Below are 15,791 nucleotides of genomic sequence, written 5' to 3'. Positions count from 1 at the left end.
TGTGCTGATCTGAAGCGCAACATATCAAGAGAGGTAGCCAGCATATCTACGGACATGCTTCGCTCTGCTGTGCGGAATGCAATCCTGTGCTTTTCACCATATTGAGCCCCTTTTGCAGCAGTAGTGATACCGCTATGTAATGGTATGATGTACCGTAGCAGCAAATTAAAAGTGTTTCAATTGAAATGATTCTGCGTAATTTCTGTTCGTACGTCCTTGACATTCATGCTACCATGTTTGCTCCTCGTACAATAATACACTACTGGCCATTAAAATTGCTACACCACGAAGATGAGGTGCTACAGACGCGAAATTTAACCGACAGGAAGAAGATGCTGTGATATGCAAATGATTAGCTTTTCAGAGCATTCACACAAGCTTGGCGCCGCTGGCGGCACCTACAACGTGCTGACATGAGGAAAGTTTCCAACCGATTTCTCATACACAAACAGCAGTCGACCGGCGTTGCCTGGTGAAACGTTGTTTTGATGCCTCGTGTAAGGAGGAGGAATGCGTACCATCACGTTTCCGACTTTGATAAAGGTCGGATTGTAGCCTATCGCGATTGCGGTTTATCGTATCGCGACATTGCTGCTCGCGTTGATCGAGATCCAATGACTGTTAGCAGAATATGGAATCGGTGGGTTCAGGTGGGTTATACGGGACGCCGTGCTGTATCCCAACGGCCTCGTATCACGACAGGCATCTTATCCGCATGGCTGTAACGGATCGTGCAGCCACGTCTCGATCCCTGAGTCAACAGATGGGGACGTTTGCAAGACAACAACCATCTGCACGAACAGTTCGACGACATTTGCAGCAGCATGGACTATCAGCTCGGAGACCATGGCTGCGGTTACCCTTGACGCTGCATCACAGACAAGAGCACCTGCGATGGTGTACTCAGCGACGAACCTGGATGCACGAATGGCTTAAGGTCATTTTTCGGATGAATCCAGGTTCTGTGTACAGCATCATGATGGGCGCATCCGTGTTTTGCGACATCGCGGTGAACGCACATTGGAAGCGTGTATTCGTCATCGCCATACTGGCGTACCACCCGGCGTGATGGTATGGGGTGCATGTGGTTACACGTCTCGGTCACCTCTTGCTCGCATTGACTACACTTTGAACACTGGACGTTACATTTCAGATGTGTTACGACCCGTGGCTCTACCCTTCATTCGAACCCTGCGAAACCCTAAATTTCAGCAGGATAATGTACGACCGCATGTTGCAGGTCCTGTACGGGCCTTTCTGGATACAGAACATGTTCGACTGCTGCCTTGGCCAGCACATTCTCCAGATCTCTCACCAACTGAAAACGTCTGGTCAAAGGTGGCCGAGCAACTGGCTCGTCACAATACGCCAGTCACTATTCTTGATGAACTGTGGTATCGTGTTGAAGCTGCACGGGTAGCTGTACCTGTACACGCCATCCAAGCTCTGTTTGACTCAATGCCCAGGCGTATCAAGGCTGTTACTACGGCCAGAGGTTCTGGGTACTGATTTCTCAGGATCTATGCACCCAAACTGCGTGAATGTGTAATCACATGTCAGTTCTAGTATAATATATTTGTCCAACGAATACCCGTTTATCATTTGCATTTCATTTTGGTGTAGCAATTTTAATGGCCAGTAGTGTAGTTTTCCGTGTTATAACATGTCAAATAGGGAAAGTTTAATTATAACCAGCCGGTATTATATCCGATCGCTGTATGGCTCCTGCAGACAATTTTTCCGTGTGTACCTGCCGAGTCCGCCTCCAGCGCCGCCTTCCCCGTGTAGACGAAGCGCATGACTTCCGCGAAGACGGCTGGCCGCACGCCCTTGACGCGCAGCACGGCGGCGAGCGCGGGGCAGCGAGCCACCAGCAGCGCCCGGTGCACCGCCAGCCGGCCGCCTCGCCTGCCCACCCTCAGCGTCACGTCCGCCGCCTCCCCAGACTCCAGCAGCGCCAACAGGTCCTCCTCCAGGGACCCTCTCCGCTGCTCCACGTCTGTCGATGGTGACTGTTCTGCACTGTGACGACCGAAGTGCACGTAAAGTATCGTCTACAGATAGGATTCTGAAATCTGCCATACCAAAATAAAAAGCTTCTAGCCAATAGATCACATCATAGCATTAGCAGCCCTCACGTGGATACTCCTAACAATTTTGGACGAGCCGCACAGTTCCACGAGCAATGTCTGTGGGAACGCAGTCTCACTAAAAAGGCACCAGTGAGGCGGGCCAAGAACCTGCCTGCTAGCGCATTTAGAAGTAAACGCCTGGCGTGTGGCACAGTCACTTGTGCTGCTATGCAATCTCTCACAGATTCTTCTGTCAGTTGCCTACAGTACGTGGCAGCATTGTTGTGTAGAGTTGTGCGTATTCTTGTCAATAACCTGCAGTACGAACACGATCATAGCGGGTTCCCATTCATGGACGGAATTTTCGACGAATTCATAAATACCGAGTGATCAAATAGTCAGTACAAATTTGAAAACTTAATAAACCACGGAATAATGTAGATAGAGAGGTGAAAATTGACACGCATGCTTGGAATGACATGGGGTTTTATTAGAACCACCCCATATTGCTAGACGCGTGAAAGATCTCTTGCGCGCATCGTTTGGTGATGATCGGGTGCTCAGCGGCCACTTTCGTCATGCTTGGCCTCCCAGGTACCCAGACCTCAGTCCGTGCGATTATTGGCTTTGAGGTTACCTGAAGTCGCAAGTGTATCGTGATCGACGGACATCTCTAGCGATGGTGAAAGACAACATCCAACGCCAATTCCTCACCATAACTCCGGACATGCTTTACAGTGCTGTTCACAACATTATTCCTCGACTACAGCTATTGCTGAGGAATGATGGTGGACATATTGAGCATTTCCTGTAAAACGTCATCTATGCTTTGTGTTGCTTTGTTATGCTAATTATTGCTATTCTGATCAGATGACGCGCCATCAGTCGGACATTTTTTGAACTTTTGTATTTTTTTAGTTCTAATAAAACCCCACGCCATTCCAAGCATGTGTGTCAATTTGTACCTCTCTATCTACATTATTCCGTGATTTATTCAGTTTTCAAATTTATACTGACTTTTTGATCACCTGGTATGTACAAAGAGCAACAGTGATTGTGGAAAGCTTATAATGAATTGATTGTAAGCAGTTCTTGATGTTGCTGAGCAAAAGTCATAGAATAATTTTTAAATTAACTGGTTCAAATGGCTCTGAGCACTATGGGACTTAACTTCTGAGGTCATCAGTCCCCTAGAACTTAGAACTACTTAAACCTAACTAACCTAAGGACATCACACACATCCATGCCGGAGGCAGGATTCGAACCTGCGACCGTAGCAGTCTCGCGGTTCCAGACCGTAGCGCCTAGAACTGCTCGGCCACCCTGGCCGGCATTTAAATTAACTCACCGCCATTTGACTGTATTGTTCTTTATTACGACCTAGGTTTCGGTCTTTTATACCATTTACAAGTGGTTGAGTTTATGTCACTAACGTATGTTGCAGAACATCAAGCTCAAAATTTGCCGTAAATTAAGAAAATATTGGTTGCCAACGAAAATCCAGACGTAAAATCATAATCTTATAAAATCGTCATCATCATCTGATCTTTTTACAGGATGGTGGTTTTAACATCTGGCATTTCGTGCAGAGTTAATATTTTCTTAATTTGTGGCCAATTCTGAGCTTGATGTTCTGCAACGTACGTTAATGACATAAATTCAATCACTTGAAAATGGATAAAAGACTAAAACCTAGGTCGTAATTAAATAGACAATACAGTCAAATGGGGTGCGTTCATTTTTTTAAAAATAAATTGATTGTATTTTTCAAACCAGTTTTTCTTGAAGCGAACCGTAACACTGTAAAAAGAAAAAAAAATACAAACTTCCTATGGGGCTCATTTAGGGAGGAACTTTTAAAATTTTGTGGCAACAGTAGTGCCAGGTCTCATGATCACATTTATGTGTGAACTTTATGGTACTACGACTTGCTTTTAGTTTATGTATATAGAGTCTGTTCTTTCGGACATGTGCAAAAGAACAGACACGGTTCTGATCCTGCAGCCAGTGTGAATCAAGACACAAAGGAATTAAAGACATTAGCTGCCAGTGGGCATTGATTTATATCAATGGGCAAGTTGAAATGCGAGTAATGAGGCTAATGAGCAGGGACACTACATCTGTAGTGTGTGGTAGAAGTTGAGAATCTGAGTCTGACTAAAGCATGGTACGGTAGTCTGTGCATTCCTGGCGCCACTGTGTCCAGATGGCATAGTGGTCAGCGCATCTGTCTAGTAAGCAAGAGCCCTGGGTTCAAATCCTGGCCGGTCACAAATTTTCAACTTGTCCCAATGATACAAATCAGTGCCACCTGGCAGCTGATGATTTTAATTCCTTTGTGTCTTGATTGCCTTTATTTACTGTGACTTAAGAGATGCCCAGTTTATTTGGCAACTTTCGTTGAACAGACTAGGTTTTTTGACAACTTCCTTTGCTCAGACTAATTTGTGTGACAATGATATGCGTAAAGTCATACTGTTACCAGCACCACCCCAGGCTCCAACACTTTTTTCTCCTTCGTCTCCTTCTACATCTGCAGGATCTCATACTTCTCCCCCAGATCAAGGTGTCACTTACCTGAACACATTTTACAATGAGCGTGGTAATTGTACTTATATGACCGAAGAGTAGTATCAATAATGAGTCTGCTTTGTAGTTTTTAAGCAGAGAAATAGCAAAAAAATACTTGGATGTCTGTGTGAGTTTCCTTCCATGTAATTTGCAGCACTTTCTTAAATAAAAATACTAATATAATAATTACTATTTTTAACTGTTTACCTTCATGACCTCTGGCTCTATTGCATGGGAAAAGTTATTACCAAGTTTCTTTGCTGTCACATTCATGTACTTTGTGTCGAAAAAATTAGTCTATATGCCTCCGTATGTAGACTAACTTTCCTATCTTATTCTCATGAATCCTGTGTGAGGTACACAGCATAATCATGGGGCAGTTCTCTTTGAACAGAGTTTCTCTAAATTTACACAACAGAGTCTTACAAGAACTATGATAACCATTCCTTCAATAACTCCTAAGTAAGTTCCCCGAACACTTCTGCTACATGTTCATAGGGCTGTATTAAGTTTTTACGATCCTAGAAGTACATCTCTGAATTCGTTTGATGTCTGTTGCATGCCTTCTTGATAAAGAGGTGTAGTAGGAGATTAGTGTTCAATGTCCCATTGACAATGAGGTCACTAGAGGTGGAACACAAAAATAGAGAAGGAAATCGGCTGTGCCCTTTAGTGTTTAACATCCCGCTGACAACGAGGTCATTACCGAAGAAGCACGAGGGTGGAGAAGGAAACCGGCTGTGCTTTTTCAAAAGAACAATCCCAATATATGACTTAAGCGATTTAGGGAAATCACAGAAAACCTAAATCTGGATGGCCAGATGTGGGTGTGAACCGTCGACCTCCCGATTGCGAGTCCAGTGTGCTAACCACTGGCTGTTAAGGGCTCCAGACATTGGAAGAGTATAATAACGTTAGTCACTCTATCATCTCATATGAAGTTGTCTTTATAGATGCATCACATGTTGCCAGAAACCTGCCAACAAATCTAAGTCTTCCATTCACCTTTTCTAGTACTGCTTTTGTGATCGTCCCATGTCATATCGTTTCTTAGTGTTACCCCTATATACTTATAAAACGTTGTGTGCTCTCCATGTTCGCCATGAATCTTTGAATTAGATAGTGTAAGTCCTTTCTTTTTGCTATAGGCTTCACCTGCCACTTACCAATACTAGAACTACTAACTATCTCACCATGCGTAAATTTTGTCCAAGTCTATCTGAAAATCTTTACGATCGAACAACATCAATACTTTCCTTACAGAAGTGCATCATCAGGGGAAAAGCTTATGGCTGTCTCGATTCTATCAGATAAATCGTTTATATACATTGAGAACAGGTTCTCTTACATTTTTTTGAGGCACACCCGATATCAGTTTCGTTTCTGTGGACAGTTCATCACCCTGTACAAGCCAATAGCTTTGCCTCACCAAAGTTAAGCAACGATAGACATGGCCGGTATTGGATGGGTAACTGCTTTGGCATGCCAACTCTGTTACCCTTCTGCCAAAGGGGAGGAGGAGTGCTGCCATAAAATTCCTGATCACCAGACATTGGGCTGACGTCGTGATCAAATTCTAAAATTCTCCACAGTGTCTCATGGAGTGAGGACACATGACACAGAATGACGGTGATTTGTCTGTCGAATAGGGATCTTAGATCCGATAGCTCACTTGACGATATCCGAGACGAATAGGCTACGTGCTGGCACTGGTTTTCAGCATCTCCCTTTTCTCATCATCATGACCCCACACTACACACACCTATTTCAATCAACTAGACGTATCAGGTACATTTACCAAACCGCAGTCATTCTTCTCAAAGAAAAGTTAGGGAAAACGTTTCCATTTATGCGACTGAATCTGCCATATGGGGCTCCCAGCCAATCTACTACGCGAATTTCTTTTACCGTCCTATATAACGCTGCGGTTTATATTAGTCAAATATTCCTCAAGCCTTTCACATATTTATGAAGATACTAAATATAACCTGATCCTCATTAGTAGTCACCGATGTGGTGATTAGTTGAAAGACTGCTAGATTCAAATGTAAAGGAAGGATGATTTGGGTTTTATGTCCTGGTGACATTAGAGGCAAAGCTTCAGATCAGATTGTAAAAGGTTGAATAAGAAAATCGTCTGTGTCCTATAGAAAGGAACCATCGTGGTATTTGAGTTGAGTGATTGAGAGAATGCAAGAAAAACATGAATTTGGATGCCAGAGAGTGATTAGAAGTGCTGTCCTTCTCGAACATGCGTCCTGTGTCTTCGCATTGTGTCACGTATTTAAGAGTCTGTTAACTGCATAAGTACTCCTCTAATCCACACATTTCAACTTGTGAATTATTTCATAATTTGCTCTAACAACGAAAATGTATATTTGTTGAAATGCATAACCCACAGCGGTTTAACTGTTCATTATCATCATTACGAGTTTCATTTTACAACCTCATCATGATACATGAAGATATCAAAACAAAGATGGAACAACCAGAAATACATAAAGTATAAGAAAATATACAAAGTTGGTATGAATTAATACAAAATGTAAAATATTAATCACTGGGCACAGTATTTCATGTCAGTATACCAGTCTACACAATTACTGCCCAATCTGAACTGCTAAATATCTATAGAATAAAACAGGTATCCTCGTACAAAAAGTGGTGTGTTAGCTTTGATTTCAAATCGCAATTATGACTGATCGTCATCTAAATGTAAACATACAAAACGTGTCGAATCATTGAAGTTTGTTATAGAGAACAAACAGAAGCATACACATACCTAATGCTGCTTCATGTATTCAATGTTAAACGTTATTACAAAGTGCTTCACGAAATATTCACTCTAGGCGTGAAGACAGAATAAAAATTTTACCATATAACTACAAGCCAGTTGTACAAGAGTATAATGGAAAAGAAAATAATAACACCTTAGCTGAGTCACATAACTAGAGTTAAGAATGCCAAACATCAGACCCTGCAATAGGCTGGAGACGACAAAGAAGGTGCCCATATTAAAAACAGCCAAAAATGTAATAATATCAGTGTCCCCACGTCGTATGCGATATTAGAAGTGTAATATCTATTACTTTTTCACGGGGAACCATAACATGCATGCTGATGTGCAACACAGCATTAATTACTATGTATTATAGACGTGTTGAGTATAACAAATCTCGCAGTTGGCTGGAAGAATCATTCAAGCATTAATATGAACACAGAGTAATTACAGATAGGTCATATAACAAGTGTTCTGATTTTCCTAAAAAAAGTCATAATGAATGAATCACATGCTACATCTTTTCTTATCAAAGATTAGATAAGATAAACTTTTTTGACAAGGTCACGAATAATAACCTCTATTTTGATAACCGGTTTCAGTAATCAATACTACCATATTCAGATCTAGACAGACAGTAATTGCAAATTTCTTAAAATAGCATTACAAGTACTCTTTCTTATCAAGAATGACAGCTAAACTTTATCCTGTATATAAGTGACGGGAAAGGATATCATACAATTGTCTCTTGAAAAAATGAAAAGGAAAACTACGTGAATCTAAAATATAAAAGGTACAGAAATACCGGTGTAAAAATACTGTATCCAATATAAAATGTCTGATATCTAAGACCTGTTGTTGTTGTGATCTACAGTCCAGAGACTGGTTTGACGCAGCTCTCCATGCTGCTCTTCCTGTTGCAAGCATCTTCATCACCGAGTAACCACTGCAACCTACACATTTCTGAATCTGTTTTGTAAATTCATGCCTTGGTCTCCTCCTATGATTTTTACCCTCCACGCTTCCCTCCAATGCTACACTGATGATTCCTTGATGCCTCAGAACGTGTCCGACCAACGGATCCCTTCTCCTAGTCAAGTTATACCACAAATTCCTCTTCTCCCCAACTCTATTCAGCACCTCCTCATTAGTTACGGTAACAGAAGAGATACTGGATGTAATTGATGAAAGGAGAAAATGCAAAAATGCAGTAAGTGAAGCAGGCAAACAGGAATACTAACGTCTCAAAAATGAGATCGACAGGAAGTGCAAAATGGCTAAGCAGGGATGGCTAGAGGACAAATGTAAGGATGTAGAGGCTTATCTTACGAGGGGCAAGATAGATACTGCCTACAGGAAAATTAAAGAGACCTTTGGAGAAAAGAGAACCACTTGCATGAATGTCAAGAGCTCAGATGGAAACCCAGTTCTAAGCAAAGAAGGGCAAGCAGAAAGGTGGAAAGAGTATATAGAGGGTCTATACAGGGGCGATGTTCTTGAGGACAATATTATGGAGATGGAAGAGTATGTAGATGAAGATGAAATGGGAGATATGATACTGCGCAAAGAGTTTGACAGAGCACTGAAAGACCTAAGTCGAAACAAGGCCCCGGGAGTAGACAACATTCCATTAGAACTACTGACAGCCTTGGCAGAACCAATCCTTACATAACTCTACCATCTGGTGAGCAAGATGTATGAGACAGGCGAAATTCCCTCCGACTTCAAGTAGAATACAATAATTCCAAACCCAAAGAAAGCAGGTGTTGACAGATGTGAAAATTACCGAACTATCAGTTTAATAAGTCACGGCTGCAAAATACTAACGCGAATTCTTTACAGACGAATGGCAAAACTGGTAGAAGCCGACCTCGGGGAAGATCAGTTTGCATTCCATAGAAATATTGGAACATGTGAGGCAATACTAACCCTACGACGTATCTTAGAAGTTAGATTAAGAAAAGGCAAACCTACATTTCTAGCATTTGTAGACTTAGAGAAAGCTTTTGACAATGTTGACTGGAATACTCTCTTTCAAATTCTGAAGGTGGCAGGGGTAAAATACAAGGGGGCGAAATGCTATTTACAATTTGTACAGAAATCAGATGGCAGTTATAAGAGTCGAGGGACATGAAAGGGAAGCAGTTCAAAATGGTTCAAATGGCTCTGAGCACTATGGGACTTAACATCTGTGGTCATCAGTCCCCTAGAACTTAGAACTACTTAGACCTAACTAACCTAAGGACATCACACACATCCAGGCCCGAGGCAGGACTCGAACCTGCGACCATAGCGGGAAGCAGTGGTTGCGAAGGGAGTGAGACAGGGTTGTAGCCTCTCCCCGATGCTATTCAATCTGTATATTGAGAAAGCAGTAAAGGAAACAAAAGAAAAGTTCGGAGTTGGTATTAAAATCCATGGCGAAGAAATAAAAACTTTGAGGTTTGCCGATGACATTGTAATTCTGTCAGAGACAGTAAAGGACTTGGAAGAGCAGTTGAACGGAATGGACAGTGTCTTGAAAGGAAGGTCTAAGATGAACGTCAACAAAAGCAAAACGAGGATAATGGAATGTAGTCGAATTAAGTCGGGTGATGCTGAGGGAATTAGTTTAGGAAATGAGACACTTAAAGTAGTAAAGGAGTTTCGCTATTTGGGGAGCAATATAACTGATGATGGTCGAAGTAGAGAGGATATAAAATGTAGACTGACAACGGCAAGGAAAGCGTTTCTGAAGAAGAGAAATTTGTTAACATCGAGTATTGATGTAAGTGTCAGGAAGTCGTTTCTGAAAGTACACTCCTGGAAATTGAAATAAGAACACCGTGAATTCATTGTCCCAGGAAGGGGAAACTTTATTGACACATTCCTGGGGATCTGATACATCACATGATCACACTGACAGAACCACAGGCACATAGACACAGGCAACAGAGCATGCACAATGTCGGCACTAGTACAGTGTATATCCACCTTTCGCAGCAATGCAGGCTGCTATTCTCCCATGGAGACGATCGTAGAGATGCTGGATGTAGTCCTGTGGAACGGCTTGCCATGCCATTTCCACCTGGCGCCTCAGTTGGACCAGCGTTCGTGCTGGACGTGCAGACCGCGTGAGACGACGCTTCATCCAGTCCCAAACATGCTCAATGGGGGACAGATCCGGAGATCTTGCTGGCCAGGGTAGTTGACTTACACCTTCTAGAGCACGTTGGGTGGCACGGGATACATGCGGACGTGCATTGTCCTGTTGGAACAGCAAGTTCCCTTGCCGGTCTAGGAATGGTAGAACGATGGGTTCGATGACGGTTTGGATGTACCGTGCACTATTCAGTGTCCCCTCGACGATCACCAGTGGTGTACGGCCAGTGTAGGAGATAGCTCCCCACACCATGATGCCGGGTGTTGGCCCTGTGTGCCTCGATCGTATGCAGTCCTGATTGTGGCGCTCACCTGCACGGCGCCAAACACGCATACGACCATCATTGGCACCAAGGCAGAAGCGACTCTCATCGCTGAAGACGACACGTCTCCATTCGTCCCTCCATTCACGCCTGTCGCGACACCACTGGAGGCGGGCTGCACGATGTTGGGGCGTGAGCGGAAGACGGCCTAACGGTGTGCGGGACCGTAGCCCAGCTTCATGGAGACGGTTGCGAATGGTCCTCGCCGATACCCCAGGAGCAACAGTGTCCCTAATTTGCTGGGAAGTGGCGGTGCGGTCCCCTACGGCACTGCGTAGGATCCTACGGTCTTGGCGTGCATCCGTGCGTCGCTGCGGTCCGGTCCCAGGTCGACGGGCACGTGCACCTTCCGCCGACCACTGGCGACAACATCGATGTACTGTGGAGACCTCACGCCCCACGTGTTGAGCAATTCGGCGGTACGTCCACCCGGCCTCCCGCATGCCCACTATACGCCCTCGCTCAAAGTCCGTCAACTGCACATACGGTTCACGTCCACGCTGTCGCGGCATGCTACCAGTGTTAAAGACTGCGATGGAGCTCCGTATGCCACGGCAAACTGGCTGACACTGACGGCGGCGGTGAACAAATGCTGCGCAGCTAGCGCCATTCGACGGCCAACACCGCGGTTCCTGGTGTGTCCGCTGTGCCGTGCGTGTGATCATTGCTTGTACAGCCCTCTCGCAGTGTCCGGAGCAAGTATGGTGGGTCTGACACACCGGTGTCAATGTGTTCTTTTTTCCATTTCCAGGAGTGTATTTGTATGGAGTGTAGCCATGTATGGAAGCGAAACATGGACGATAAATAGTTTAGACAAGAAGAGAATAGAAGCTTTCGAAATGTGGTGCTACAGAAGACTGCTGAAGATTACATGGGTAGATCACATAACTAATGATGAGGTATTGAATAGAATTGGGGAGAAGATGAGTTTGTGGCACAACTTGACTAGAAGAAGGGATCGTTGGGTAGGACATGTTCTGAGGCATCAAGGGATCACCAATTTAGTACTGGAGGGCGGCGTGGAGCGTAAAAATCGTAGAGGGAAACCAAGAGATGAATACACTAAGCAGATTCAGAAGGATGTAGGTTGCAGTAGGTAGTGGGAGATGAAGAAGCTTGCACAGGATAGAGTAGCATGGAAAGCTGCATCAAACCAGTCTCAGGACTGAAGACCACAACAACAACAAATTACTATTCTTCAGAAACAATTTCCTTGCCATTGCCAGTCTACATTTTATATTATCTCCACTTCGACCATCATCAATTATTTTGCTCCCCAAAATAGCAAAAACCCATCTACTACTTTAAGTGTCTCATTTCCTAATTTTATTCCCTCAGAATCACCTGATTTAATTCGACTACGTTCCATTATCCTCGTTTTGCTTTTGTTGATATTCATCTTATACCCTCCTTTCAAGACACTGTCCATTCCGTTCAAGTGCTTTTCCAGGACCTTTGCTGTCTCTGACAGAACTACAGTGTCGTCGACATACCTCAAAGTTTCTATTTCTTCTCCATGGATTTTAATTCCTACTCCAAATTTTTCTTTTGTTTCCTTTACTGCTTGCTCAATATATAGCTGGAATAAACAGATGGAATAACAGGCTACAGCCCTGTCTTAGTCCCTTCTCAACCACTGCTTCCCATTTGTGTCCCTCGACTCCTATAATTGCCGTCTAGTTTCTGTACAAATTGTAAATAGGCTTTCGCTCCCTGTATTTGACTCCTGCCACCCTCAGAATTTGAATGAGAGTATTCCAGTCCACACTTTCAAAACCTTTCTCTAAGTCTACAAAAGCCAGAAACGTAGGTTTGCCTTTCCTTAATCTATCTTCTGAGACAAGTCGTACGTCAGTATTGCCTCACGTGTTCCAACATTTCTACGGAATCCAAACTGATCTTCCCCGATATTAACTTCTACCAGTTTTTCCATTCGTCTGTACGGAATTCGCGTTAGTATTTTACAGCCGTGACTGATAGTTCGGTAATTTTCACATCTGTCAACACCTGCTTTCTTTGGGATTGGAATTATTGTATTATTCTTGAAATCTATGGATATTTCGTCTGTCTCATACGTCTTGCTTACCAGATGGTAGAGTTTTGTCAGGTCTGGCTCTCCCAAGACTACAGTAGCTCTAAAGGAAAATTGTCTAATCCTGGGGCCTTGTTTCGACTTACGTCTTTCAGTGGTCTGTCAAATTCTTCACGCAGTATCATATCTCCCATTTCATCTTCATGTACGTCCTCTTCAATTTCTCTAATATTGCCCTCAAGTACGTCACCCTTGTATAGACCCTCTATATACTCTTTCCACCTTTCTGCTTTCCCTTCTTTGGTTAGAACTGGTTTTCCATCTGAGCTCTTGATAGTCTTGCAAGAGGTTCTCTTTTCTGCAAAGGTCTTTTTAATTTTCCTGTAGGCAGTATCCCTCTTACCCCTAGTGATATATTCCTCTACATCCTTACATTTGTCCTGTAGCCATCCCCGCTTAGCTATTTTGCACTTCCTGCTGCCTTCAGTATTTCATCTCTCAAAGTTACCCATTCTTCTTCTACTGTATTTCTTTTCCCTGTTCTTGTATTGTTCCCTAATGCTCTCTCTTTAAAGCTCTCTACAACCTCTGGTTCTTTTCTTAAGTTCCCACCTTTCTGCAGTTTCTTTACTTTTAATCTTCTGTTCATAACCAATAGATTTGGTCAGAGTATACATCTGCTGGAAATGTCTTACAATCTAAAACCTGGTTCCTGAATCTCTGTCTTACCATTATATAATCTATCTGAAACCTTCCAGCGTCTCCAGGCCTCTTCCACACATATAACCTTCTTTCATGATTCTTAAACTAAGTGTTAGCTATGATTAAGTTATGCTCTGTGCAAAATTCTACCAGGCTGCTTCCTCTTTCATTCCTTACCCCTATTCCATATTATCCTACTACTTTTCCTTCTCTTCCTTTTCCTACTATCGAACTCCAGTCCCCCATGACTATTAAAATTTCGTCTCCCTTCACTATCTGAATAATTTCTTTCATCTCATCATACATTTCTTCAATCTCTTCGTCATCAGTGGAGCTGGTTGGCATACAAACCTCCACTACTGTAGTAGGTGTGGGCTTCGTGTCTATCTTTGGTACAATAATGTGTTCACTATGCTGTTCGTAGCACTTTACTTGCAATCCTATTTTTTATTCATTATTATAATATTTTGTTATTTGTTATTATATTTATTTTATTATTATATTTCATTATTATAATATAACCTACTCTTGCATTACCTACCTCTATTTGATTTTGTATTTGTAACCCTGTTTTCACCTGACCAGAAGTCTTGTTCCTCCTGCCACCGAACTTCACTAATTGCCACTATATCTACCCTTAAGCTATCGATTTCCCTTTTTAAATTCGCTAACCTATCTGCCCGGTTAAGGGATCTGACATCCCATGTTCCGATCTGTAGAACGCTAGTTTTCTTTCTCCTGATAACAACGTCCTCCTGCAGAATCCCCGTTCAGAGATCCGAATGGGGGACTATTTAACTTCTGGAATATTTTAACCAAGAGGATGTCATCATAATTTAACCATACAGAAAAGCTATATGCCTTCGGGAAAAATTACGGCTGTCGTTTCCCCTTGCTTTCAGCCGTTCGCAGTACCAGATCAGTCAATCATCCACACTGTTGCCTCCTCAGGTGCTGCACGTTTGTCTGGCCTCCGTTGTGGTTGCACATATCTAAACTAATTTCTCAATCCAAAGATCCATTGACCTGAAAAATTTATTTCAGTGTAAAAGATGAACACTCCTGAAAGTCATTGAACTAATATAACAAATCCATTTTTTTATCCCATTATTATTTCGCATTTAATTGAGGTATCTATAACCAACTTCAAGATCTGCCCATGGATTTCCCTGTTGCCAATAAATTAATGGATCACATTGGAACGTAAAATCCTAACTAGTAAGTCAGAAATAAAAAAAAAAAACAGCTTAATATACTACAAAAGATGTGTCACCTACACTATTATTCTTTTGAAAGGGGACACAAATTACACATAAATAATGTAAATTGTTTAATGATTTACCGTAAAAATGAAGAAAATGGAGAGATTAAAACCTAAATTTGAGAATTTCAAAAATATAAGCAGAACATCACTTCTGTATATTTCGAAAACAAAACAGCTGATGTTATTACTAACGAAACCTATTGTCACTACATAATGACAAGATTTCTTTCACTCAGTGTTAGGGAGATTAATTATATTACCACTGTCAAATGACAAAACTAAAGATGAATTAAATACATCACAGCACATTACTTTATAGAATGATTGTAAACTAATTCTAGTCGATAGGTGGATGAATCTTCGAAGAGTTTTAGAAAAATGCAGCCAATTATCCAAAAAGAGTAATTTAGATCCAGACTCACAACAACTTTAGTTTAAAATTGCAACATAGTACTGACAGAATCAAATGTCTGCCGTGTGATAATTTTTATGTTGGTCAAGCAGGTAGAAAACTGCAAACATGTTGAAGAAACACTCTTACCAAAACAATGCATCAGCTCTAGGTTCTTATTTAAGGACTCACAAGTGCAAACTTAATCAAATGCGTGATCAAATGGATATGTTACATTAAGTCAATGAAGGAAAAGGGATGAATTTACTTGAGGAAAAAGAAATTTTCAATATTCTTAAATACTGAGAAAAAATTCTTGAGTAAAGAAACAGACTTAAACACAAGGACAAGTATGTGAAGCTCAACTATAAAAACTGTTAAAATATCAGCGTAAAAATATTGTATCTAACATAAAATGTCTATTTTCCAGCATGAATTTGAACGATGGTATACAACGCTGGTATGAAACAGCAAAAGTTAAAACTCATTCATATAAGCATAGCAATAAAACTTACA

At 42.1% G+C, this 15,791-nt stretch overlaps 1 protein-coding gene across 1 annotated transcript in view; it reads right to left on the bottom strand.

Annotated features, from left to right (window-relative positions):
- Window positions 1-15,791, bottom strand: part of LOC124593869 (kelch-like protein 21) — an 81,160-nt gene that overhangs the window by 44,639 nt on the left and 20,730 nt on the right. The window contains exon 2 of the mRNA XM_047132217.1: window positions 1,751-2,022. Within this exon, the coding sequence (XP_046988173.1) occupies window positions 1,751-2,022 (272 nt within the window). The remainder of the gene's footprint in view (window positions 1-1,750; window positions 2,023-15,791) is intronic.

Source organism: Schistocerca americana, chromosome 2 (genome assembly GCF_021461395.2).
Source record: "Schistocerca americana isolate TAMUIC-IGC-003095 chromosome 2, iqSchAmer2.1, whole genome shotgun sequence".
Classification (NCBI taxonomy): domain Eukaryota; kingdom Metazoa; phylum Arthropoda; class Insecta; order Orthoptera; family Acrididae; genus Schistocerca; species Schistocerca americana.
This window is presented reverse-complemented; position numbering and strand designations above follow the sequence as displayed.